At 46.7% G+C, this 26,367-nt stretch overlaps 1 protein-coding gene across 2 annotated transcripts in view; it reads right to left on the bottom strand.

Moving 5' to 3' along the window:
• BOD1L1 (biorientation of chromosomes in cell division 1 like 1) overlaps window positions 1-26,367 on the bottom strand; it is a 926,227-nt gene that overhangs the window by 675,935 nt on the left and 223,925 nt on the right. For both annotated transcript variants that reach the window (XM_069631944.1, XM_069631943.1), the window contains exon 11: window positions 1,937-2,001. In XM_069631944.1, the coding sequence (XP_069488045.1) occupies window positions 1,937-2,001 (65 nt within the window). The remainder of the gene's footprint in view (window positions 1-1,936; window positions 2,002-26,367) is intronic.

Below are 26,367 nucleotides of genomic sequence, written 5' to 3'. Positions count from 1 at the left end.
GTTTGGCTAGACAGCAGTGTGTTTTCTGTTCACCAGACTAGGTTGGCCCCTCAGAATCTGCCTCGGTGTGGATTCTGAAAATCCATCTTAACACTGGATTTTACTGCTTCTGGCAAAAATTCTCCTATCTTCGGCACTGATTCCCATGATTGCTCACAGTGGCCCAAACTGGTTAAAGACTGGCTGCTCTGATGAAGTTGTTGAAGTGGCATACAACTACTTTTCTGACTGAATACATCATATGTATCGTATTCTTGTTGGGAGGTGTAGTTGATGTTGATGACTGCGAAGTAGAACATTTTTTCTGAAGCAAAGACTATCAATGCTACGTGGATGGTCCTTTGTTAGCATTTAAGGGTCATAATCAGAGACCCTATATTTTTAGTCCCAGCTCTGCTTGTGGGAAACTGCATGCAGAGATGTCAAAGTTTACATCAGGGGTGGCAGAAGGCCAGGCACAAGCAGAATTGGAGTCAACTGTGGGTCTTTTAACTACAGCAACTCAAATATAATCCAGACATACTGAAGGGGGTTCCAAAGTTGCCATGTTTATTTTTTGTGCTGCTCTCGTCGCTAGCTTTTGCAAACTACGCTAGGTCATGAGCTGGTAAGATCTTAACAGGAACGTATTTTGCCGAATCCAGCGATATAGTTGATTAGTCCGTGGCAGTGTCATCAAAGTTGGGAATGTGACTGGAGGTGGTGCACAATGTCCCTCTGACGGCGATGTGGGCCATATAACAAGAGAAGAGGTCTTCCTCAACTTCCCGGTTGGCTTTCCAGGTTCTGATTTTGAGCTTTACAGGAGTGTTTGGAATCTCTGTGGCATGTGTTCTTGGTTTCTCTGAGCTGACAATGTGATGTGACCAGTTTCTTTCTTCCCAATGGTACAACTGATTGCTGCATCCGGGTACTCAGCAATGAAAGTGCTGACATCAAAGAGATGGCAGACATTCTAAGTGGGGTTAGAGGTTAAGAAAATGTTTGAAAGTTGGGCCATCTCTGAATGGTGTAAAGGTTTCTGGCTAGGCAATCACTGACTAACTTTTGCAATGAGGGTGGTGGGAGTCTGAGGGAGTCCCAGGGGAGTCAAAGTGGGCATTAATGTAGCCCTCGGTTCCAGCCTCCTAAAGGCCGCAGATTCAACATGTTTTGATGCACAGGGAACTTGTTTATAATAGAAGAGTAAGGGAGTCCTTCAATGTATAAGGCATGCTCATTTTTCCCTGACTTCTTACCCCAGCATGAAGTACATTTATTAAAATAAACACATCTTGCTGAGGAAACCAGAGAAAATGTTTAAACCTGAGGATTAAAATAAAGGCAAAAATGTTTACCTTGAAAATAAATGCTCAATGTCAACAAATGAGTGTGTGGTTTCATAAGGAGATAAAAGCAGCACGACATTCAGTCAAAAAAAAAAAAAAAAAAAGTAAATGCTGATGAAAAGCAGGAAAAGTGGTTTAGGATTAACCACTCATAAATCCTTAAAGAAAAGGGAGTGTAGCATGCCCCTGGTCACTTTTGTATGTGTGTATAACCATGCCCATTTCCTTATTTTCATTTTCTACTGAACTTCAGAGTAGGAATGTATTTTAAATGTCAGTAATGTGCACTTTGTACGTAAACAATGGCAAAACAAAAAAATAATAGGCCAAACAGGCAATATTTACCATGCCATATATTGTTTTAATTAAAAAAAAATTTCCTGTTAAAATTGTTCCGTTATCTTGAAAATAGGTAAATCTATCCAATGTGTATGTATCCAATGAAGATCACAAGATTGATTTTCCACAATAAAACAATGTTGAAAATATGGCCCAACTCATAATGATCCACAACAGTGTTAATTTGTGTTCTGTGGCTTATGCAGTTGTATACCGATAAGATATCAAGCAATACCAACAAGCATAGATGATGCACTATGAAGACGTACCTGTGTATTCACATTTTCAGACGGTTCAGAGGTATTTTCTAAGTTGATCATGTCCACGGAGTTACCTACAAAAAAACATATTTCTCTGAAATACCACATTTCATGAGAGCATTGTGCAATACAAAATCAATTTTTATAGCTTTTGTAATGATCCTTATGAAAAATGGCTAGGGAAGGGAGAAAAATACAAAACAAAGTGCAAAATGCAAAGTGCACTTATATAGCTACAATTCTGTGAAGGAGTGGTCTGTCGCTTACAGTTGTTTGTGGAAGGCGCAGACTTGACTGGAGGGGATTTTAATATGGCCTTAGACCCTGGCAGAGATAGATCTAAGGCGAAGGTTACTCATATCCCCAGGGATCTGGTGTGGGATTCAGAAACATTTCAGAAGCTTAATCAAGATTTGGGGTGGATGGACGTTTATGAGGTGGTTGAAATGCCCCCCCACCCTTTTACTTATTATTTCAGGGTTCAAAATTGCTGGGAGCTATTTTGCTCCTGGTTCAAGCTTAGGAGAGCCTGTAACAAAAAGTTACCAGGGGCTACCTTTGGCTCCCCAGGCCACTGGTGCCTTACAAACCTGCATATGTGACATTTGCTTAGAATATGTGAGGATGTGAAGAAGAAGTAGGACACATCTAGTACACATGTAAACATAACAGATCAAACATAATGGGCAAAACGTTTAAGTGTGCATCTTATGTGGAGGGTCCGCTGGATAGTTACTCCAGGCTCTCCTGTGGTAGCACCTGCCTACAGGGTGATGCCCGACACCCAGTAGCTGGTTTTAGCAGCAGGTCATTGTACCTGAATTTCGAATCCTGCTATTCTACAGTCCACGATTCCTACTCTAGAATCGGTCTGGTTCAAATTGATAGTGCGCTGGGAACTAGGGCTGTGGAGGAGCATCTGGGCGCTGTTCCATGGTCGAACCAAGATTTGGTTCATGTGAAGATAGGGATGCAAGGCGGAGGGGGGAGGAAGGTTGGCCTGCAACAATTAAAGGATAAAGGTTAAACGTGTGGGATTAAAGGTTAAAGGAGTGGGAAAAGAGTTGGTGCTAAAAATTAACGAATATTTTGAATTTAATGATAATGGGACGGTCACCCTTCCTACCCTTTGGGACAGGTTTAAGGCCACCATACGTGGAGCTTTGAAAGGAATTGGGTTGTGTTGGAAGCTGAAAGAACTCAATCTAAGAGCACAAATATCACAATTGTAGCTCGGTTCAGGTTAAGGGCTATGGGAACCCGGCCTTTTGCTCCTTAATACAGATGTGAACATATTTGCTAAGGTCTAGGTTCTAGATTGGATGCTGTTCTCGCATCCCTTATTCATGGTGATCAGATGGGGTTTGTTTGGGGCGGCAGGGTTCTGATAACTTGAGGAAGACATTGAACTTAATATATTTGGCTCAACTAATGCACCATGGTGCATCCCTAGTTTCTCTCGACTTAGAGAAGGCATTCAACAGGGTTGAATGGGAATGTATGGAAGCCCTTTCAGGGAGGTATTTTTAGTTACAACTTCAGAGAAGATGGGTAGCCTCCATTTATGATGAACCTTCTGCTTGGGTAATGGTAAATGGACAAGTATCGGAACCATTTCAATACTCTAGAGGTACTAGACAGGGCTTTCCCCACTGCTGTACAATCTAGTGATAAAGACCTTGGCGGTGGCCATTAGAATGAACCCCAACTTAAGGGTCATTGAATGTGGGGATGTGGAGTATAAACTTTCCTTATTTGCCGATGATATCCTGGTCTAAATAACCCTAGAGAGTCACTCTAGGAATTGATTTCGGCCATTACAGGTTATGGAAAGATAGCAGGCCTCAAAATAAATTTGTCAAAATCTTGCATTAGGCCATTGACTGGGAGCAATGCAAGCGGGAAGAGTGAGGAGCCGACTGATATTACCATTTGAAACCATGCAATGAAATACCTTGGGCAGCCCTCCAGATGAGGTGCGTATCAGCCCTTTTCACGCACAGAAATCTTGTCAATACGCCCTTCAATTCTTCCTTGCATACAGCTTTTACAGGCTATTTATGGCAGCACCCCCATAAATCATGGAATTCACAGTTGACAGCCTGGCCAGCAGCAGTTTGCAAATCGTTCCTTAACTTTAGGAATCCACATAGTTCCTTGAAAGAAGCAACTGGGATGAGTCCTGGTCTGTTTATTTTTTTCAACACTCGCCTCTGTTAATAAGTACATCCGGATAATACTTTGAGTAATGTAAAAGGGAATTTGTGTTTTGTTCACTTCGCTCAACTGCCTGCATTTTGTAAGGTTACAGTTTTATTAATCATTTTAAATCATGAACATGCTTTTCACATTGCTTTTGTACACATGTAGTATTGTGTAAAATGAAAATTGTCTTAAACTAGGAGGTGCATTTTTGTTGAATTGTCCTGTTTTAATCAGCTTTCATAGAAGCAATGCAGTTGCAGCAGCATGGGCATTTCAGACTTAATTTTCTTTTCATCAGAGAAACACATCAATTGTATTTAATGGCTTGGGCTTCTTGATGTCTTGAAGTTTTAGGAGAGCATCCCAGCAAGTAGTTTGGCATTTGTGAGAAGGCAAAGCTTTTGGTGTTCTATATGAAGATGTGCTTTTTTTGTCTTAAGACTGCATGTGTTCGCTTGCATGCGCGTGCATGAAAGTGCACTGTACATAGTTTACCTTAGAGAGCAAGGAATAGCTGGGCATTTTGTCTGAACTTTACCTTAACTCCCTTTCTGACCACACACCCATCGCAAGCAGGTATAATGGATACAGGTAGAAGCAGTGCTGTATATATTTTCAGTGGCATAGATTGCACCGGTACCTCTCAAAAGTACTGCTTTATATTCAAAAGCAGCCTAATTTATCATCAGAGCTGCTATATGCAGGTCATGGCACAATGCCAATTATTCACAGCAGGGCTGATTGCATCAGGACCACATTTCTTAGCAGGACACTGTTTTGGGACAGTACTTGAATTTCTTAACATAGCTGCTGTAACATGTGTTGGGATTTTCGGAGCAAGAACAGTGCCTGAGCTGTTCCCACCGTTATCGTATCACCATTACTGTGAGGTAGAAAGCCTTGCATTAAGAACAATGAATTTCCCCAAAAAATAGATGGTTGGGTAGGCATATTTAATAAAGTGGGGGGATCAGTGAGGGGGGGTCTCCCTGCATTAAAAATACAGAAAATGTGTTTTACATGCAGGTTTTTCAACTTCAGTACAAAATAGGGTATTTTTACGTAGATTTTTCCTACCATGCTCCTGAGCTGGTGTGATGTACACTGGCGGACAGTGCAAGAAGATGGCACTGCCATCATATACTTCAAGCCTTCCTACTCGGTCATGTGCTTTTTAAAACCTCTTCTCCCATATCCGATTACTGAGTTTCACTGACAAATAGCTAGCACATTTCAAAGCTTCATTATAAATCTCCTGACTCGTGTAGGATAGTCCAAACAGGTTGAGGGATTTGGACAAGCCAGTTATGTCAGACAAACCTCACATGGAACTGCCAGTGCCCTTACCCTATGTGCCTTTCTGAGTCAACAACCGGTTGGGAAAGGTAGCTCAGTCGGTCAATAACGCTGCTGTAGAGATTATTGTGTAACCTGTTAGTTCAAATCTTGTTGAAGGGTGAGTTAATGCGTTTGCATCAGAGGTATGTGTTTAAGATGCATGTAACATTCAATTGTAATTGAGCCGATTAACCTTTTGACTTTTCAAAAGGACAACTAAATATTCAGTGATTCAAAACAGACATTTCATCAGGGCTGCTATACCTGTAATGGCTCAGAAGAACAAGTTACTTTCTTACCTGGTAACGTTCTTTCGATGGGATGGTCCGACGACGTATTCCATATCTATGACAGGTAATGTCCACAGCTGTGCTGCTTCGGAAAATCTTTGGCATCTGCGTCGATGACGTTGATGCACCGTCCCCGAGGACCTCCTCCGACGGCCGACGTCACCCGATGTGATAAGTAGGACACACAACGCCCATAGCCTCATTTATAGTTTTTTCCCAGAACGTGTGCCACCAGTTTTCTGCCAGTCAGACTCACAAGGCCTTGCGGAACGCAAGCTGCAATCGCAAAAGATATTCTGCAGCGGGGAAGGCAGGGAGGGAGTGATATGGAATACGTCGTCGGACCATCCCATCGAAAGAACGTTACCAGGTAAGAAAGTAACTTGTTCTTCGAGGGGATTGGGTCCTCTGACATATTCCATATCTATGACAGACTCCCAAAGCAGTACCAAGCAAGGAGGTGGGAAAGAATTTAGAATACAAATTTAGCATGCCCAATCAAATTGCAGAATAGAGAACTGCCTTGCCAAAGGCCAGATCTTGCCCTCTGATGGAATCGAGGGAATATTGACGTACAAAAGTATGTACTGAAGCCCAGGTGGCTGCATCACAGATGTGACAAATAGGAACTCCCCTCTGCAGGGCAGTAGACGCAGCCACTCCTCTGGTAGAATGGGCCAGCAAGCCAGCTGGAGGGTCCTTACCCGCCAACCGGTAACACTCGGAGATCGCTAAAATAATCCAACGAGACAAAGTCTGTTTCGTCACAGCTTGTCCCAAATGCTTTCCAGCGTAACCAATGAAAAGTTGATCGTCCACTCTGACCCGGGACATGCGTGAGATATAAAAGCTCAACGCTCTCGTAGGATCAAGCCTTTGGAGCCTCTCCTCTTCCTTACCAGGATGTGGAGGAGGATAGAACGCAGGAAGAACAACCTTCTGGCTCAAATGAAATTCCGAAACCACCTTCGGAAGAAAAGAAGGACAAACTCTAAGGACAACCCTGTCCTTGTGAAACACAGTGAAGGGTGGCTTAACTGAAAGTGCCTGTAACTCACTCACTCTGCGAGCGGAAGTAACTGCAACTAAAAACAGTTTTTAGAGTTAACAGCCTCAAAGGGCAAGAATGTAAAGGCTCAAACGGAGCACCCATACCTGGCACCAAAAAAGGTGACGGAGGGAACACATTAGTGAGCCCTTTCAAAAACTGCGAAATTAAAGGAATCTTAAAATAGGAACACTCTTCAGACGAGCGCTTAAATATGGACAGCGCCGCCAGGTAACCTTTAATGGTCCCCACTTGCAAGCCCCTGTGGGCCAAAGAAAGCAAAAAAGACAAAACCATGGGAATGTCGCATTCAAAAGGATCCACATTCTGAACTCTGCATCAGTCGCAGAACTTTCTCCAACGGCAACGGTACAGAGACTTTGTTGCCGGCCGCCTGGCCGAGAGCAACACCTCCATCACGTCTTCAGGGAGGTCCCAATCCTTATACCTCAACCTTTCAGAAGCCAAGCGTGAAGATTGAGGGATCTGACCTCTGGATGGAGAACCGGACCCCCCTCCCGTGAGAGCAGATCGTCTCGGTAGGGAAGACGACGTGGAGGGCAGATGGACAAGTCTAGAAGGTCCGGGTACCACGTCCTCCGGGCCCACGCCGGAGCAATGAGGATCATCCGGGAACCGAACCTCCGTAACCTCCGCAACACTTGCGGGATGACGGGGACTGGAGGAAACGCGTACAGCAGTAGGAATGACCACTCCACCACGAATGCATCTCCTAAGGCTCCTTTTGGAGGAAATTCCCGCGAGCAAAACCTTTCGCACTTCCGGTTGACACTGGAGGCGAAGAGATCTACTTGAGGGGTCCCCCAAAGGGCGAAGATCTCCAGGAGAATCTCCTGAGCCAGCTCCCACTCGTGAGAGATTGTGCTCTGCCTGCTCAGAGCGTCCGCCATCACGTTGTCGTCTCCGGCCAGATGAACTGCCGAGATCGAAACTTCCTGCTGGATGGCCAAGAACTCGAGCTGCATCGCCTCCCTGCACAGCGGAAGTGACCCTGCCCCCCGTTTTTGTTGAGGTAGTGCATGGCCACCGTGTTGTCCGTCAGAATCAGGACACTCTTCCCACGCACAGTCGGCAGAAAAGCCTTCAGGGCAAGCCTGACGGCCCTCAGCTCCAACAGATTGATATGGAGTCTGGACTCCGACAGAGACCAACGACCACTGACTGTCAGCTCGTTGGCATGAGCTCCCTATCCCGTGAGGGATGCGTCCGTCACGATCGTCACCTCCGGCCAGGGCAGAGGCCCACCACAGAAGGTCCCGGGCTACCGAGGGCGGCACCTGAACAGGGTCCGACAGCCTGCCGGAGGACTGAGACCACTGGAGCTTGAGTGCCCACTGCAAAGATCTCATCCGCAGACGAGCCTCTGGCACCAGAAGAATGCAGGATACCATGAGGCCGACCAGTCTCAAGAAATCAGACGCTGGGAGAGTCTGGGCAAACTGAAACTTGTGCACCATCTGCTGAATGTGAAGAGCCCTCACCTGAGGAGGAAAACACTGCCTCAGGGACGTGTCGAGCACTGCTCCGATGTACTGGAGCTGCTGCGTTGGTGTCAAATGGGACTTCTTTAAATTGAGGGAGAAGCCCAGCCTGTGAAGGGAGTGGCAGGTGACGGACAGATGATCCAGGACTTGCTCGGGAGAGCTCCCCCTGATCAACCAATCGTCCAGGTAGGGGTAGACGTGAATCCCCCCTTTCCTGAGATGCGCTGCCACCACCACCATGAGCTTGGTGAAAACCCTCGGGGCGGAGGTCAATCCGAACGGCAGGACCCGAAACTGAAAGTGCAAGTCGCCAACCGCAAACCTCAGGTACTTCTTGTGCTTGGGATGGATCGGCACATGGAAGTAAGCATCCTTGAGGTCGAGAGACACCAACCAGTCCTGAAGTTGAAGGGCCTGGAGGACTTGAGAGTCACCATCTTGAACTTGTCCTTCCTGAGGAGTTTGTTCAAACCACGCAAGTCCATGATGGGTCTCAATCCCCCGTCTTTCTTTGAAATCAAAAAATAAGGGGAATACCATCCCTTGTTCCTCTCCGCTACAGGCACCAGTTCTATGGCGCCTTTCTCCAGCAGGGCTTGAATTTCCTGCGCAAGGAGCGGATCCGGACTCTTCAAAGAGAGGTTCCCTGGTGGATTGTCGTGAGGCCTCTGCCGAAAAGGAAGACTAGCCGTGGGTTATGATCTCCAGAACCCACACATCCGAAGTAATGGCTTGCCACTCTACCAGATGCTGCGCCAGCCTTCCCCCAACCGGCGAACCATGGGACCTGGCCTCATGACTGAGTGGTAGCGGCTGCGGCGTTGCCTGAGGGCAAAGAAGCAACTGCCCGAGCGACCTTGGCACCTCGAGTACCTTTGTTTCCACCTCTGGCACTCTTACGATGGCCTCTTTGACTGCTAGCTCCTCTCGCTTTACTGAAGGACGAGTAATAGCGAAAGGAACCTCCCCTCCATTGCTGTCCCCTAAGACGAAAAGGCGGAGGTTGGTGAACTGCAGCGCCCAACGACTTCGCTGCAGCTTTGGAGTTCTGCAACCTCTCAAGGCTCTCGTCAGCCTTGCTGCCAAAAAGGTGTTCACCGTCAAAGGGCATGTTGAGGAGCCGGGACTGCACATCAGGAGCGAACCCAGACTTCCTCAACCACGCAAACCTGCGCATTACGGTGCTCGCCACCATGGACCGGCTGACACAATCCGCCAAGTCCAAATCCGACTGAATGGCCTCACAGATGGCATCCTTGCCATCCTGAACCATAGCAAGGAAACCATCCAGTTCATCCCCTTCGGGAATATGATCAGCCGCTAATGCAACACAGTTCCACAGAGTGTGTGTGAAACGAGACAAGGCACATATGGAGTTGGCCGCCTGAAGCGCCATACCCCCAGAAGAAAACACTTTCTTCGCCCAGCCATCAAAACGTTTGTCGTCCCTATCCAGAGGGATGGTAGGATACGACGCCTGCTTTACCGGGGCCGTAGTCGCCTGCACCACCAAACTCTCTGGGGTGGGGTGCCTAGACAAGTAGCAGGGGTCGCTACTGGCTGGACGGTATTTTCGCGACAAAGACTTGCCCACTGCCGGGAGACTCTCCGGAGCAGTACAAGCCGCCGCCACCCTTCTCTGCAAAGTCATATGAAAAGGCAAAACCGGGTCAGTGGGTGGACCGAGATCAAGGATGTCCGTGAGATCATCCCGAACGAACTCCCCTGGGGGAGCTGCCCAACCCAAGTACTCGGTAACCCGAGACATAAGGCGCCGATATGACGAATCGGCATGAGTGCCAGGCTCCGGCCAACAAAACTCCACCTTCCGAGAGGTGTCCAGTCCACTGGCATCATGCAGTGACTGCCTCAGGTCATCAAACTGACTATGGCCTGAGATAAGGTCATCCGGAACCGAAACCAGAACCAGGCCGCCATCAGAGCCTTCATCACCCTCTGAAATGTACTCCAGGCGGGGAGAGGAAGACCTCTGCGGACCAAAGCAGTGCCGGACCTTAGCCATAGCCTTTTTAGGGGCAAACCCTGTGCCACGGGGCCCCTCCGACACCGCTGCCTCGAAAGGCGTCGAGGGCGCTGAGCGAGTCGGCGTCGACAGAAAAGGCGTCGAGGGCGCCGAGCGAGTCGGCGCCGGCGTCGACAGAAAAGGCATCGACGTCGAGCGAATCAGCGTCGACGTCAGCTGCAACGCCTCCAGCATCTGCAGCGTCGACACAGTCCTCGAAGCCGGAGCTCTGAGCGTTTCTCTCGACAACCTGGGTGCCGACGGCGTCGACGACCCCCTCAAAGACCGGACCTCGAGAGAAATCGTCGACGACCTCGGCGCCACAGGCGTCGACGTCTTCTTCGAAGACGGCACAGGATCACGCGGTCTCAAGCACGTCGAGGACCGGGACCTGGAACAGGCATGGCGAGAACGGCTACCCTTGTCCGAGCGGGACCTCTCCCGCGAGCTGTGCCGACCACCCGAGCCCGAAGGCGTACGGGGATTGTCTCTCGACCGGTGCCGACCGACCCCACTCGGAGGCGCAGACGGACCGGTGCCCTGAGATTCCAGAATCGCTAGAATCTGCTTCCCGAAGGAAGCCCATTCCTCCGGTGTCGCTTGCATGGAGGGATAAGCGACTCGCCGACGGGCGGAGTCCTCGGAAGAGGACGGGGAAGGCGACCTATGCCGGCGCTTCCTGGAATGCCTAGAAGAGGCGGAGGAGTGGCGAGACCGACTCCTGGAAGGAGACCCACTGGACTTCCGACGACGACGCGGAGAGTCACCCCTCGAGTCATCGGTCGAAAGCCCCGCAGACCTCGACTTCCGGGGCTTAGACACCCGACCTACCGACAGTTTCTTCTTGCGTTCTCGCAAGGCCTTCGCAGTGAGCGACTGGCAGTCGACACAGTCGTCTGTATCGTGGGCCTCCCCGAGGCACCAGAGGCAGGCGTCGTGCGAGTCCGTGACCGACATCTTGGACCCACAGTCCCCGCAGTTCTTGAAGCCTGGATGCGGGGTCGAAGATGAGAAAGACATCGCCACGAACAGGTCTTCACACCAACCGAACAGGTTCAACGAACCGAGAAAGAAAACAGCAACTCCAACGAGTCGAGGCGTACCGAGATTCACGAAGCGAACACGTTCGCGGAAAAAACGGAAACTGAGGCTATGGGCGTCGTGCGTCCTACTTATCACATCGGGTGACGTCGGCCATCGGAGGAGGTCCTCGGGGACTGCGCATCGACGTCATCGACGCAGGACGCAGACGCCAAATATTTTCCGAAGCAGCACAGCTGTGGACATTACCTGTCATTGATATGGAATACGTCGGAGGACCCAATCCCCTCGAACATTCATCTCATATGGGCTCTTATACCTGTAATGGCAAACAGTGCTGGTAAAACATCTGCATTCGAACAAGTGGATCTGGCGAGTCAAACCTCTAACTCTACGATCCCCAACCTAATGGCCAAAAGAAAGTTTGCACATATCTAAAAAGGAGCATTGAAAGGTAAAGCTGCACTACATTTGTAAATGGAAAAGGCATTTTCAACGTTTTTTATATTTATTGGTGCTATGTCTAAAGACAAAAAGGAGAGGAGGAGCAACTCTGAACCTAAGCAATACAGGACAAAAAGTGTGGGGCGGCAGGGGAGGCCAATGAGCTACATGAGAGCAACAAAGAAAGTGACAAGAGAAACAGGTAAATAAAAGGACACACACAATAGGAGTGAGGGATGACAGCAGAGCAAAAGAGACAGAGGCAATAAAATAAGAAAACACAGATCAACAGCATAATGGGAGAGCTGGAAATAGAAAATCCATACTAGAGAGAGGCAGCCCAAGAACATAAAAGGCAGTGCAAGGGAGATAATCAAAAGAAGTAGCAACCAAAACAGAGAAAATAAAATAACAGATAAACTCAGAGTAAATGACATGAGAGAAAAAGGGGAGTTATATCAACCGATACAGCACAAAGTAGGAGGGAAACAGCAATAATAGAATGCAGAGATGGCAGAGTGACAGAGCAACAGACCTCAAAACAAGGCATAGCAACACTTAAAGGTGAGAGGCAGAACATTAGAAAGAGAGAGACAGGGGAAACGGAGTAGCAAAAGGAGGGAGAGATAGAGCAAAAACATGGAGTGGCTGTCAAGCAGGTAGTGCCAGGCAGCAAAGGTAGGGCTTAGAGGCAGAGAAAGGATGCTGGTTGAGGAGGAACTTGATTTATGATGCAACTGGCTGGCATCTGCAGTAGTTAACAGAATTTTAGTGTCCAAGTATAATGAAGATGAAGCAGGGTAGTATGCATCAACAAGTTCCTTGTCACTAATGTTTTCAAACACAGTTTTAATTTTACGCACAAATTGGATAGTTGTCGGACACATTTCTACTCTCTTGTGAAGGAGGAAACTCATTTTTACTCTTGAAATTGGATTTACTCTCCAATTCTAAAAATTGGGAGTAAAATACTCCTGCCAAAATCCTATCTGAGCACTGACCTTGGGAACTTGTTTGTGTATATAGTTTATTTAAACATTTACATATTCTTTACAAAATCAGATCAATATAGATGTATATAAAAAGAAGAAGAAAATAAAAAAAGAGAAAGGAAAATTATTTTAAAAAACTGAACAACAAGTAAAGAACATCACTTTTAAGAAAAGATTTTCAGCCAATGCAACATGAATAAAAGATGAGCATTGCACCACCGCTATAACCAGAGAATGTTGATAACCATTCATTAATCCTATCCAGAATTTCTCACAAGATGAAGGAATGAACGAATCTACCAAAGAGACTACTCTGCACGGTAAAAGTTGCACGCAGCAATAGTCTGTATTGTGGTTCAGGGGTCGAAATTGGGATTTGTTCACCAGGAGCCAAAAGCAGTTCCTGGAGATCAGGCAGAATCAGTTAGGCAGGAGCTACCAATGGGGAACCAGGAGCTAGTAGGTAGCACACAGCAAATCTAACTTTGCGCAGGATGCAAACTCTAACATTTTGTCCATTATGTATTATCCAATATCCTGTAAATGTCGCTTCGGGGAGTTCTTTATTCTCCTCGCTATACATTCCCAAACATACACAGTTAATTTCATACAGCTAAGTTTGTATGGCACCACTTGCCACAGGAGTCAAAAGTAGCTCCTGGTAGTTGTTGGTTTCAAGCTAACCATGCTTCCCCCTTGGCTATGGACAGGACCTAAAAAGCTTCCAGTTCCTGGCAACTTAAAACCCTGTTGTTGATTCATTTTTTGATAATTTATAAAAATTAAATTTGGAATTAAAAAAAGAAGTTGCATTGTAACTGATCAAAAGATGTTTTAGCGTTTCCACTCAGGACTTAATCTTTACATAGTCTGCAAGTTCTACATTCAGGTAACATTTTTGGAATTGGGCCCCAGCGTTCCAGCATACCCAACAAATGTAGTCTAAATTTCATACATACGGTACAATAGGAGGGTTTAGGAAATCTAATTAGATAGGTTGGCAGCAGATTATATGCACTATGTGCCAAGCTAAAATCGTGGAATAATTTGTATTTTGTATGGAGCAATTACCGTGTCCGTGTAGTAAACAGCCCGCTAATTGGGTGCCATTACGAGTTCGCGGGCACAAGCTTTGCGCCATGCCGGTAAGGACATTACCGCCATGCCGCTAAAGACCCAAAAATTGCCCTTAGCGCCATCAAGGAAAGCACTGCTAGCACTACCGCCATCCATGGATCTGGCATTAGCGGCCACCGCTAATATCGGTGACCGTAAATAAGCGGAACCGGAAGTAGCGTCATCGCACAGGAACGGGAAAGAGCACAGCGGCATCTTTAAAAACACAATCCATTGCCATCCTCAGCACCCAGGACCTGCATCACCACAACAGCAGCCCCAACTGCACCCAACACCAAATCAGAACGCCAAAGGCCCTGAAGCATGGTGCTGCGCGCCTGCGCAAGGTCCGCTTCTCAGTGGAGGAGCTAACTATGCTCGCTGACACATTAGCTGCAAATGCAGAGGTCGTGTTTGCGCAAGACATGCAGCGTGCCGCCCAGATAAGAAAGGAGGAGATCTGGGAGGAGGTTGCACGCAAAGTCAGTGCGGTGGGCTCCACCTCCCGCACTGTAAAGGACGTGCGCAAGCACCGGGATGACCTGCGCCTCCGTGTCCGGAGCATACTTGCAGCAAATAGGAGCCAGGGCAAGAGAACAGGTGGCGTAGGAGGCTCCCCGATCAAGCTGACACACTGGGAGGAGACATGTGCCAGCACACTTGGCATAGAGACAATCGAGGGAGTGGGGGAAATGGAGCGTGGTGTGCCGTCATCGGCAGATGGAGGTGAGTGTCCACACAAAACACTGCAATGCAAAGCATGACGTTGTCCCCCAAATGTGACACTGAAATCAGCCAAGGCATGGGGCATCACACACACATGTACACAACCCTGCCCATAGGCTGTGCATGCAGCACCTCATAAATATGTCACCCAGATGTATGCCTGTATGACCCACCCATATGGCAAGCAACCTGTATGTCACAACTGAAAGTCCAAATGCACAGAACTGCAGCAATAACAACATATGCATGATGCACGTTGCACCATCACCGAAGCTGTCCCTCTCTTGGTCCCCCACAGGCACACAATCTGACAGTGAGGACCAGGAATCCGCGGTGCAGGCCCCAACACCGATGAAGAAGGCCAGGGGCATGGAAGGAGGCAACAGGCCTAGCACATCAAGGGGCACTGGCAAACCTGGACTGCCGCAGAGGGCCAAAGCTACTCAGGTTGTTATGTCACCAAGGCGTGAAAGGGGGGCCGACAAGGATATAGCACCCACACCAGCCACTCCCACCACACAGGAGCCAGTGGCAGAAGGCACACTGTCCGCTGCCAACAGTTCGGTTGGAGAAGCAGCTGCCACGGCACCCCTGTCGGATGTAGAGGGACCATGGCAAACACCCGTAGGGCAGAGCACACCCAGCCCGCAGCTGTCAACACCACAGTCCACGCCCCACATCCAATGCCAGCAGCCATGAGCGGTCTGGTGGTGAATCACTGGCAGGGAGATGGAGCCCCAGGGAGAGCTCACCTGATGGCTGACACATGCCGCAATCTGCGCCAAGATCAACCAAAGGCAGGGACAGAGACCAGGGAATCAGCCTCATCCAACAGCGCCAGGGGGAGCTCAATGCGCTGGTTGGCCAGCACGTGAGCGAGGGTGCCCTGGCGAGGGAGGAGTGTCGTGAATACACTAAGGGCATAAAACTTGCAATAGAAGCCAGTACAACACGCATTTGCAATGAGTTGGCAGCTGTGAGACAGGTCCTCAGCCGCATCGCAGATGCAATGGAGAGCCAGCATCCCGCACAGGGACTGGAGCAACCAAGCAGCTCCTCCTCTGCCAGCTCCAGGCAGACCAGCCCCCTGCGCAGGTCCGTGCGGTCCTTGCGGCGGCCAGACTTGCAACCACCCAATGCTGGTAGAGGACGTGGGAAGTAGGGGCAGCCTGTCATTGGTGACTCTTGCAGACTAATGCTGCACTGAAGTGCACGCCATGTTTGGGGGAGTTGTGGAGGGAGGGGGGAAGAGGGTGTTTGAGGTGGAGGGTTCATGCACTTCCTATTCACTTAATGGTTAATACACACGTTGTGTCAAGAACAATCACATGACTAGAGATTTGTTATTGTGTGTGTGTGCTTTATTGGTGAACAGTGCACAGTGTCCATGTCCCCCCCAACACCCAGTGCCCTGAGTCCCACATCCATTACACCCTCTTCATCCATGTGTATTAGAAATATTGGTCTATCAGATGCTGGTGCACAGCACGTCCCTCCTGTGCATCGCCACCTGCCTGACGTGCAGCCCCATCTTCTTCCTCCTCCTCAGCCTCACCAGGCGGTTGCAGTTCAATGTCAGGGGGCAGAGGCACGTTCCGTCTGATACACAGTGTGCAGCATGACACATGCCATGATGATCTTGGCCACCTTCTCATGGCTGTACAGGAGTGCCCCACCCAACCTGCTGAGGCAGCGAAACCGTGCCTTCAAAAGGCCAAAGGTCTGCTTGATCACCACACGGGTACGGGTATGTGCACGATTGTAGTCCTCTTCGTGCCTGTTCTGCGGGTTCCGGACAGGGGTAAGGAGCCACCTCTTCAAGGGATAGGTAGCATCACCTGCATGGGTGCAACAATGGTTATGTGTAAGTCATTTCATCAAATGGGACCTGTACCTATCACACACAAGCCTGCATTGATTTCTTGATCACATCTACATATCCCTGCATGAATGGAGGTAATCAAAGTAACTGCAATGTGTGAAGTGACATGATCCACAGGTGTGCGTAGGATCGTCTAGTTGATGCAGGGGTGTCCTATTCCTTGGGAGTGTTCATTCACTTTGCTTGCCTACGGCAGTTGTTGCCATGATCTAGGTGATGTGTAGTTAATCGTATGCTTTGATCCTGTCACAGTTGGAACCAGACTCCTAATGATCTGCCATTCCACGCTTGATGTCCCCATGCTGGCATGCTGCACTTTCTATGGTGGTGTGCCAGTGACATTCTGTATATTGCCTACATGTGATTCCTTTGTATACACTCATGGACGCTTGTCCGTTGTGATGCTGTTCAGCGGTCATTTGCATTGGACATACTGACAGCATGTCGCTGCTTTGTGTTGCAGAGGGTACGGTCTGATGATGTGCAGTGTACATGTGGATGGATATGGTATGGTTGCAGTACTGGCTTGTAGTCATTGTGCAGCTTACGTCTTGCATATTAGTGTCAGGTGTCAGGTTAGGTCTGGGCTGCTTTGGGGCACAGTGTATTACAGTATGGGCATTGTTGAGTCTCTCAACTTATAACACCCAGGTGAAGTATGCATCTCCCTCCGCCCCAATCTCACCCAGGTGAAGTATGCATCTCCCACCGCCCCAATCTCTCACCTAGGTGAAGTATGCACCCCCCCTAATCTCACCCAGGTGAAGTATGCATCTCCCCCCCCCAATCTCACCCAGGTGAAGTATGCATCTCTCCCCCCCAATCTCACCCAGGTGAAGTATACATCCTCCCCCCAATCTCACCCAGATGAAGTATGCATCCCCCCCCAATCTCACCCAGATGAAGTATGCATCTCTCCCCTCCCCCCAATCTCACCCAGGTGACGTATGCATCTCCCCCATCACACTGCCATGTGCTTGCCATGCAACTCACCGAGTAGCCAGGAACGTTGTCCGGCATGTCGCTCCATGTAGCGTGGTATCGTAGAGTTCCGCAGGACCAGTGAATCATGGGTTGATCCGGGAAATCGGGCACAACAATGTGTGATGATCTTGTTTGAGTCACATACCATTTGCACGTTGATGGAGTGGTATAGTTTACGGTTGCGGTACACTACCTCCATGGCATGTGTGACCACCAATTCCACATGGGTGCAGTCGATGGCACCGATGCAACTTGGGATGCCTGCCAGTGAATGGAAGCCAACTTTGGTGTTGGAGATCTCCTGGGCAGTCCGTGGTAGGGATATGTGGTCTCTTGTGCGCTTAGGGAGGGCATTGAGCACTTGGTTCAGAGTGCATGAGAATAATGGTTGTGATATGCCATGCATCTGCCCTACCGTGTGCTGGTAGGTGTCTGTGGCCAGGAAGTGGAGCACAGACACCACCTTCAGTAGAGGGGGGATGGCGGTACGGATGTCTATGAGGCTGGCAATGTTGTTGTGTATCATGTCCACAATGGTGGTGATGGTGTCCCGGTCCAGACGGTACAGGGTGTGGATCTGCTCAGGGGTTAGGTTGAATGGACTGGACTTGATTCGAGGGATTGGGGGCTGCCTGTGTGGTACAACTGCCTGCACTGGTGGGCCATGCTGTGCCTGTCTCACCTTCCTTCTCCTCCTGCGTCTCCTCTGTGCTGCCTGTTGTTGTTGTTGTTGCTGGAGTTGCAATGCAAGCATGTCCTCCAGCCCCAGTATTGCTACTAGTATTGGAATAATTTTGGTGTGGGAATGGGTGTTGTGTGCTCCTTTTGTGCTGGCCCAGTCTACATTGCCTCCACCTGTGCTGATTGTGTGCACCTGTGGCAGTTGAGAACACTGCACATGGCAGTTAACGGGTGGTTCGCGATGCCGGTATTCCCGGCATGTCGGTATCCATTTTTAGCGCCTTCTACATGCCGGTATTTGCATGTCCGCCTGATTCGTGATGTCCTCCTATTTACGCCATGCCGGTATTGCCGCCAAGAAGGGTTGAGTGCCCGCGCCCATGCCGCTATTAGAGGCACCGCTATTCACGGTGCCGCTAATAGCGGGTTGGCGGTCGTAATAGCCCCAAGCGGTAAGCGATGCCTGTAATCCTTTACCGGCATCGTTTTTCCCTCACCTCCAACCTCGTAATGAGGCCCATTGTCCAGGTCCCGAACACCATTCAATTCATTGGGTCTTTTTTTAAAGCCTCCAGATTTTCAATAAAGGCATTTCTTTGTAAATGCAAACCAATCAAAAAATGTGCACATTCCGTGACCAAATTATTAAAAACAGTAAATTGTTTAGATTTCATTAAAACATTTAGAACTAAGAAAAGAAAAATCAACATGAAGTTCCAGGACTTTTCCAAGTTTTTAAGTTCCACTTAATCCATGAACCATACTACTCCCGAATTGTAGATGCAATTCATCTTTGATCATAATGAAAGACAAAAAAGCTGGCAGATCCAGCAATTGTTTCCAAAATTATCCCTGCAGAACATTTAGTTTTGTCCAATTCAAATTATACAGTTTTAGTCCATTAAGCAAGGACGCTAAAACCTTTCGAACACAGAAGTTCCTTAGGGGTATCAGGGAGAATTTGCAAAACTTAAAATAGATCTTTCGCATATGGGCAAATAAGGGTGGCAGCTTTATCTCAATTCAAGTAATTAAGTTGAGTGGGCTACTCTTAGTGGTGCTAAGGTATCCTGAATAAATAATGCTATCTACCACAAGTATTGGTGCATCATCTATGGTCCAAAAGAAATGTCTATATCTTATACTCCAAGAGGATGTAGTAACTAAGATTGCAGACTTCGATGTATTATTCGACAGTCTCAAGTTATTGTCCCACAAGTAAAGGTTGAGACCATTTAGTGAGCGTGCCAAGCCAACCTATATATTGTCAAATAAAATGATGTCAGCAAATAATAAGAGCGTAAAGTGCAAGTGGCCGAGTTTCAGGGGGAATTTTTAAAAAGGTGTCCGGAAGATCAGACAAGTAGAGATTAAACAGTCCAGGAGCAAGCACACATCCTTGCTTCAAGACTACAAAGGTTATAATACTGCAGCTCATATTACCTAGAATGTTCAATCGCACCAGAATGGTCGTGTCCGTGTGGAGAAGAATCAACAAGCCCAATATCCCACAGGGAATCCCTCAGCCATGTAACTTATTCCATAGCTCTATTCGGTCCACGCAGTCGAAGGTGGAAGAAAGATCCACTCACGCCATAAATAATGGAGGCATGTTTTACTTTTGCCAGATTCTGTAACAAATTAACAATGAAGCAATACAGAGATGTTCCATAGCTTTGACAAAATCCTGTTTGACATGTAGGAAGGCGACCTCTAGATTTAGCCCATATTATTAGATCATCAAGAAGCAAAGATGCCAGGATCTTACACCATGTATCTAAGAGCACAATTGGCTAGATCAATGTGGTCCCCTTTTTATGTATGGGAACTATATAAGACCCTTGCCAAGTCAGTGGTAATTCATAATACAGTGAGATATTGTGGAAGAACAAGTTACTAACCAACTGGTAAAGTTCTTTTGACTGGATGTTCCTCCAACGTATTCCACATCTTTGACATGCAATGTCCACAGCTGTGCCGCTTCGGGCATTTTTTGGCAGAGGGCGTCCTGCGTCTATGGCGTCAGGTCGATGTCCCTCGAAGTCCTCAGTCGAGGGAGACGTCACCGGATGTTATAAATAGGACGCACAGCTCCCGTAGCCTCAGTGCCTCAGTTTATGTTTTTTCCTCCATAAGATGCGTACACAACAACTGCTTGACTGGACATCGCCTTGCAGGAATGCAAGCTGCAATAGCATAGGAAATTCTTCAGGGGGCAGGCTGGGAGGGCGATGTGGAATACGTTGGAGGAACATCCAGTCGAAAGAACGTTACCAGTTGGTAAGTAACTTGTTCTTCGAATGGACTGTGTCCTCCAACGTATTCCACATCTTTGACAGACTCCCAAAGCAGTATCAGTGAACGGAGTAGGGAGAAGAATTTTGAATACCCAATCAGATGGCAGAATAAAAGCACTGCTTTACCAAAGGCCATATCCGGACCATGGAGCGTTTCCAGGGAGTAATGCTCGACAAAGGAGTGGATGGAAGACCACGTTGCTACGTCACAAATATTCTTAATAGGAAATCCCCTCTGCAGGGCTGTGGATGTATCCACACCCCTAGTGGAGTGAGCTCTCAACCCCTACGGAGGGCCCTTACCCGCCAATTTGTTGCATTCAGTAATGGTGAGAATAATCCACCTGGACAAGATCTGTTTAGTAACAGTCTGGCCCAATCGGTGTCCCATGTCGTACACTCTGACCCTGGACATCCAAGAGATATAAAAGCTCAAAGCTCTCCTAGGGTCCAAACAATGAAGTCTCTCCTCTTCCTTAACAGGATGAGGGGGGTGGATAGAAAGCAGAAGTACCACTTTCTGTCTCAGATGAAACTCTGAGACTACCTCAGGTAGGAAAGACGGACGTACCCTCAGCACAACCCTATCCTTGTGGAACACAGTAAAGGTTGGCTTAGATGAAAATGCCTGCAATTCATTCACTCTGCGAGCAGATGTAACTGCAACCAAGAAAACCGTCTTGAAAGACAACAGTCTCAAAGGACAAGAGTGCAGAGGTTCAAACGGAGAACCCATCAGGAATTTCAAGACCAAATTCAGATCCCAAACCGGAACCTGAAACGGGACGGCGGGAACACATTTGTGAGCCCTTTGAGAAATTGGGAAATGAAAAGAATCTTAATATAAGAACACTCTTCAGACGAGCACTTGAAAATAGACAGCACCGCCAGGTAACCTTTAATGGTACCCATTTGAAGACCTCTGTAGGCCAAAGAAAGCAGGAAAGAAAGGACCATCGGAATGGAACACTGAAAGGGATCGACATTGTGTCCTCTGCATCAGTCGCAAAATTTACGGCACGGTACAGGGATCCCACTCTCATGCGTTTTGAAATGTGTTTTACTCTTGTGTTTCCTTTGGTTATGGAGTCTAACCAACTCCATAGGCATCATCTTTTCATTTGTGCCACAAAGCATCCTCAGTGCAGTGACACAGGGAAACCTTTTCAGGCTTTCCCAAGGTTTAAATATCTTCTCTGAGATAAACTACTGTTTCCTAGAATAAGTAAAGTGAAATTGACTTTACTAGTCTCTTTAAATTCCTAGACCGAGCACACCCTATCTTACAATAGAGTGCTGGAGGGGTTACTTAGTATCCCGTGTCTAGATACTCATGCAGCAGTCAAATGCTACCCTTTCCTCTCGAAATGGCTGGTGGCAGTGGTTTTACAATGAACTACCATGATTTTTCCCGACTGCGAACACTGGTAGCGTTAAATTGCGGGAGCCATGTTTTTCAAGATGGCGTCCGAGCCCCCTTTCTTTAAAGAGGTCCCAGACTTCTTTTTTCACCATTTCTTTGTGAAAAGGTCCTTCTAGAGTTTTGCTCTGCGTGCCAAACCAGGTTTGGTTCATTTGTTCATTCGCCTTTGGCGGGCTTCTGGACTGAAGACCGCCTCAGGCGCCCGAGTGACTGGGGTGGGCAGGAAGTGAGGGAGTTGCCCGAAACTCCCTGTGCTTAGTCTCCTAGGAGACCCAAATGCACTCTGGTGTGATTGGCTGGCTGACTGTACGGCAAGGACAGCCACCCTGCTGGGTGAGTGACAACTAGGATGGAATGAATGGGCGGGAACTGAATAAAAGGCAAGTCTCTTGGCTTGGAAGGCAGAGTCGACAACTGGAACGAAAGAACCGAAGACGAGCTTGAAGAGGGCGGCTGCTGCAACTCCTGGACCGTTGGTTTTCCCAGTAAAGCCCTGCTGCAGTTCCGAATCACCAAGTTGACCTTAACAGAGAATCCTCTTCAAGGACGTCTTCTCCCTATGAGTTGGTGGGTGTCAGGTTCTCACATTTTGTACCTCAATTTGACAAGGTTCTTAGGAGAATAGGGTATGTCAAATACCATTCCAGGAAAGTTAGAAAGGAAAGGTGGTTGAAATATTAAATAAATTCCGTTTAGTGAATAGAGCATTTCTTTTAGTTTGTTCAATTTCCCTTAACTAACTTTCAATTAGAAAGATGAAATGCCCCCAAGCCAAGATGGTGGAACTTTTTCACAACAATGATTGGTTCAGTTCTCAGCATGCAGCATTGTGATGTCATTAGAATGTTAATAACAATTCTCAACTGCCTTTCATTAAGGTATGCATCAGAGTAGGTCATATATTAGTTAGCTCCAGTAAAATTAATTTAAAGTTTCCATTTTAAAGGAGAGTTACATCCTTTTAAGAGTTCTAAAAATATAGTAGTAATATTAGTTAAGTAACAGGAGAAGAAGTCTGCAGAAGAAGAATTCCAGTGAGATTCAGTTGCTGAGCCAGAGAAGAGTCCAGTTCCATGAACATTGATAAGCTAAGTGGACTTCTGAATTTTTAAGTGAAGATTCAATATTTTGAAATGTTAATAATTCAAAGACTTTAAATTGAGCATTTCATTTTTTTTGGAACAATAGAATCCTAATATTATAAGAAATGGGCAAGGAATTTTTAATGAACAATATATAAAGAAGGTTCAGCAATTCATTTTTGTGTACATTTTATCTTATCTTTAATACTAATAAGGCGCGCGGTTCGTATCGTCGTGTTTTAAAACTTTTAACCTAAAATCTAATATATATTTAACTAACTTCAGGTTTGTTTGTTTTCGAGCCTGCGCCCTGTATTTCTTTGGATTTGTAAGCGCGGTTTAGAGGAAAGGACCTAACGACGTCACGCGTGCGTCACAGCCATTTTGGATTTTCAATGTTTTCCTCATTTTTATTCGTTGTTCGTGACGGAATAGAAAACGATTTAAGGACAGCGTAGTAGCCTGATTACGCAGCGTTTTTGTGAGCAATTGTTTTCCTCCTTGATTAAGAAAGAATTCAGAAGAAATACATGAGTAGCAAGAGACATTATTGAAAAAGCACTCTGTATGTGAAATTGGAGTATAAAAGTTTACAGCAGAATATTTTACAAACGTTCTTCAGAATACAAAAGGTAATTACTTACACATATTTATAGAGAGTATATGATTCCTAGAGCATCCGGCAAAAGGTATAATAGACAATAGTAAAAACAATATTTTTGGGGTATATTTTATTTTAAAGAAAAAAGATTACCAGATACTAAAGAGATCAAGAGAGCAGAAAGACAAAGAGAAGAGATATCACTAGAGTATCTACAGTCAACATAAATCTTTCAGAAGCAGCCTATTGGCAAATCAAGCATAGGCAACAGGTAAATGTAAATGGAGAAAATATAATATAGAGAGTAATCAGTAATGATTAGAAGATTGATTCATTAAAAGTTGTATTTCCTTTTTAGGAACATCCCATCTGAGTCAAAACTTTCCGAGAAGACAGTCCGAAGTACCTGCAGTGGGAGTTCTTGTCTTTTGTTGTTTTCTCCATTCCCCTTTCCCCTTGGGTTTGCCTGGCCAATAGTTTTAAAGAAGCAGGATTGTTGAGCAGGCAGGCTTAGGGGGCTAGGTGGGCCAGCTTCACTCCTGCAGGATCCCACTACTTCAGTTTTCCTGACAGAATGAAAGGCCCACAAATCTGATCCTGCCTGAGTGAAGATGGACCCAGAGTCAGGGTTGAGTTTGGTAACTTTGGAAAAGATACTATTAGAATTAAAGACAGAATTAAAAGAGACTAGACAGGAGACTTTGTCCCTGGGAATTAAGATGGAGGAGTTGAATAGTAAGGTGAGAAAGGAGGATTTAGCAGAAGCTTCAGGTTTTAGTTATGGAATAGAGAGAGAACCACCCACTTTGTATCCAGAAGGAATAAAGGTCAAGGAAGCTAGGTTAGCTAAAGAGAAAAGAAGTGGGGAAATTTTTTTTTTAGGAGGAACAATAGCTCCTACACCATTAGCTCCCCCAGAACGATTTGGAGGGGATTTCAGAAGATTCAAATCATTTATTATGCAATGTGAATTGCACTATATGTGCAGACCTGAAGCATTTCCCACAGAAACTTCTAAAGTAGCCTTTTTGATTTCTTATCTCACAGGAGAAGCGGCAGCTTGGTCTGTTCCTTTTGTAGAAAGAAGAGCAGCGGAGTTACATAATTGGTTGGAGTTTAAGGTGGTTTTTGGAAAGATGTTTGATAGAAGAACGTATTCCCAGAGTGTTGATGGAGAGCTTTTAGAATTACGTCAAGGAAATCGGGAGTTGGTTTCTTACATCACACAGTTCAGGGGCTTAGTGTTGGAAAGTGGTTGGCCAGAGGAAAAAAGGGCTTCCATTTTTTATAGAGGTCTAAGAGATGAGTTGAAGGATGCGTTAGCAAATATTGTGTAGAGACCTACCTCTAGTGAAGATCTGATTAATTTGGTTCTACAATTAGATATGAGATTAGGAGAGAGAAGATTGAAAAAGCGAAGGAATCTTTCTGAAAATAAGGTTTGGTTCCGAAATGAACGTCCCAGAACAGAGCAAGCATTAAGGGAGGTTAAGGGTTCTTCACGAAATGAGGCTGTAAATTCAGTTAGACCTCCTTTGACTAAGGAGGAAAAAGACAGAAGGAGAAAGGAAAATTTGTGTTTATATTGTGGTGATAGTACCCATTTTGTAGGGAAATGCCCTCGTACCCCAAAGAGATTCCAACCATTTCCTGGAAAAGGTCAACAGGTGGCGAATACAGTTCAGACAGCAGTTCCATACATCACGATAAACGTATCCTTTGCATGGGAAGGTAAGCCAAGATGTGGCGGACCATGTGTTATTGATTCTGGGGCAACAGGATATTTTTTTGATATTAGTTTGGCAGGTAGATTGGGTATCCCTGTAGTTAAAAAGGGAATTCCTGAGCAAGTACGAGCCGTAGATGGATCACCACTTACCTCGGGGTTAATAACTCAAGTGACCACTAAATTGGAAATGAAAATTGGGGAAGAGCATTATGAGGAAATTGAATTTGAACTAATTGATGCACCACAGTTACAGATCATTTTAGGCAAGCCATGGCTATCTTTACATAATCCACTGATTGATTGGGGAAAGCGAACTGTAGAGTTTAAATCAGGTTTTTGTAAGGAACAATGTTTGGTAAGGTTAACTGCGGAAGATCAAGATGACATTTCTAATTCTATTGACTTTACTAGTCTCTTTAAATTCCTAGACCGAGCACACCCTATCTTACAATAGAGTGCTGGAGGGGTTACTTAGTATCCCGTGTCTAGATACTCATGCAGCAGTCAAATGCTACCCTTTCCTCTCGAAATGGCTGGTGGCAGTGGTTTTACAATAAACTACCATGATTTTCCCGACCGCAAACACTGGTAGCGTTAAATTGCGGGAGCCATAGAAAATTTGATATGATATATGATATGGTATTTGTAACGCGCCTATACACAAGTGTTTCAAGGCGCGACGAGGCAGGGAGGGGGGGAAACAAGGGGAAGACAGACAAACGATCCTACTAGGCCAGGTGTCATTCAGATCGCGCAAGTGCAGAGGTAAGGGGAAAAGGAGAAAGTGCAGGGGGAGGAGGTGGGGGGGAAAGTGCAGTACAAGGTAAGTAGCGTAATAAAATAATAAATAATAATAAAAGGGCCAGCTGGTGGCAAGTGCGAGGTAAGTGCAGAGCAAGTGCTGGGAAGGGGGCTGTAGGGATGCAGTGACAGTCCCACAGTGCAGGGGGAGCCAGGGAGGCAGTGCAAGTGGAGAGTGGCTGGGCCCTGGACCGAGGTCACAGAGTGGCCCAGATGCAGGTTTAGTGCAAAC

The sequence above is a fragment of the Ambystoma mexicanum genome, chromosome 6q (assembly GCF_040938575.1).
Source record: "Ambystoma mexicanum isolate Mex_15411 chromosome 6q, UKY_AmexF1_1, whole genome shotgun sequence".
In the NCBI taxonomy this organism is placed as follows: domain Eukaryota; kingdom Metazoa; phylum Chordata; class Amphibia; order Caudata; family Ambystomatidae; genus Ambystoma; species Ambystoma mexicanum.
Note: the sequence above shows the minus strand (reverse complement) of the source record. Positions and strands in the feature narration are given on the sequence as shown.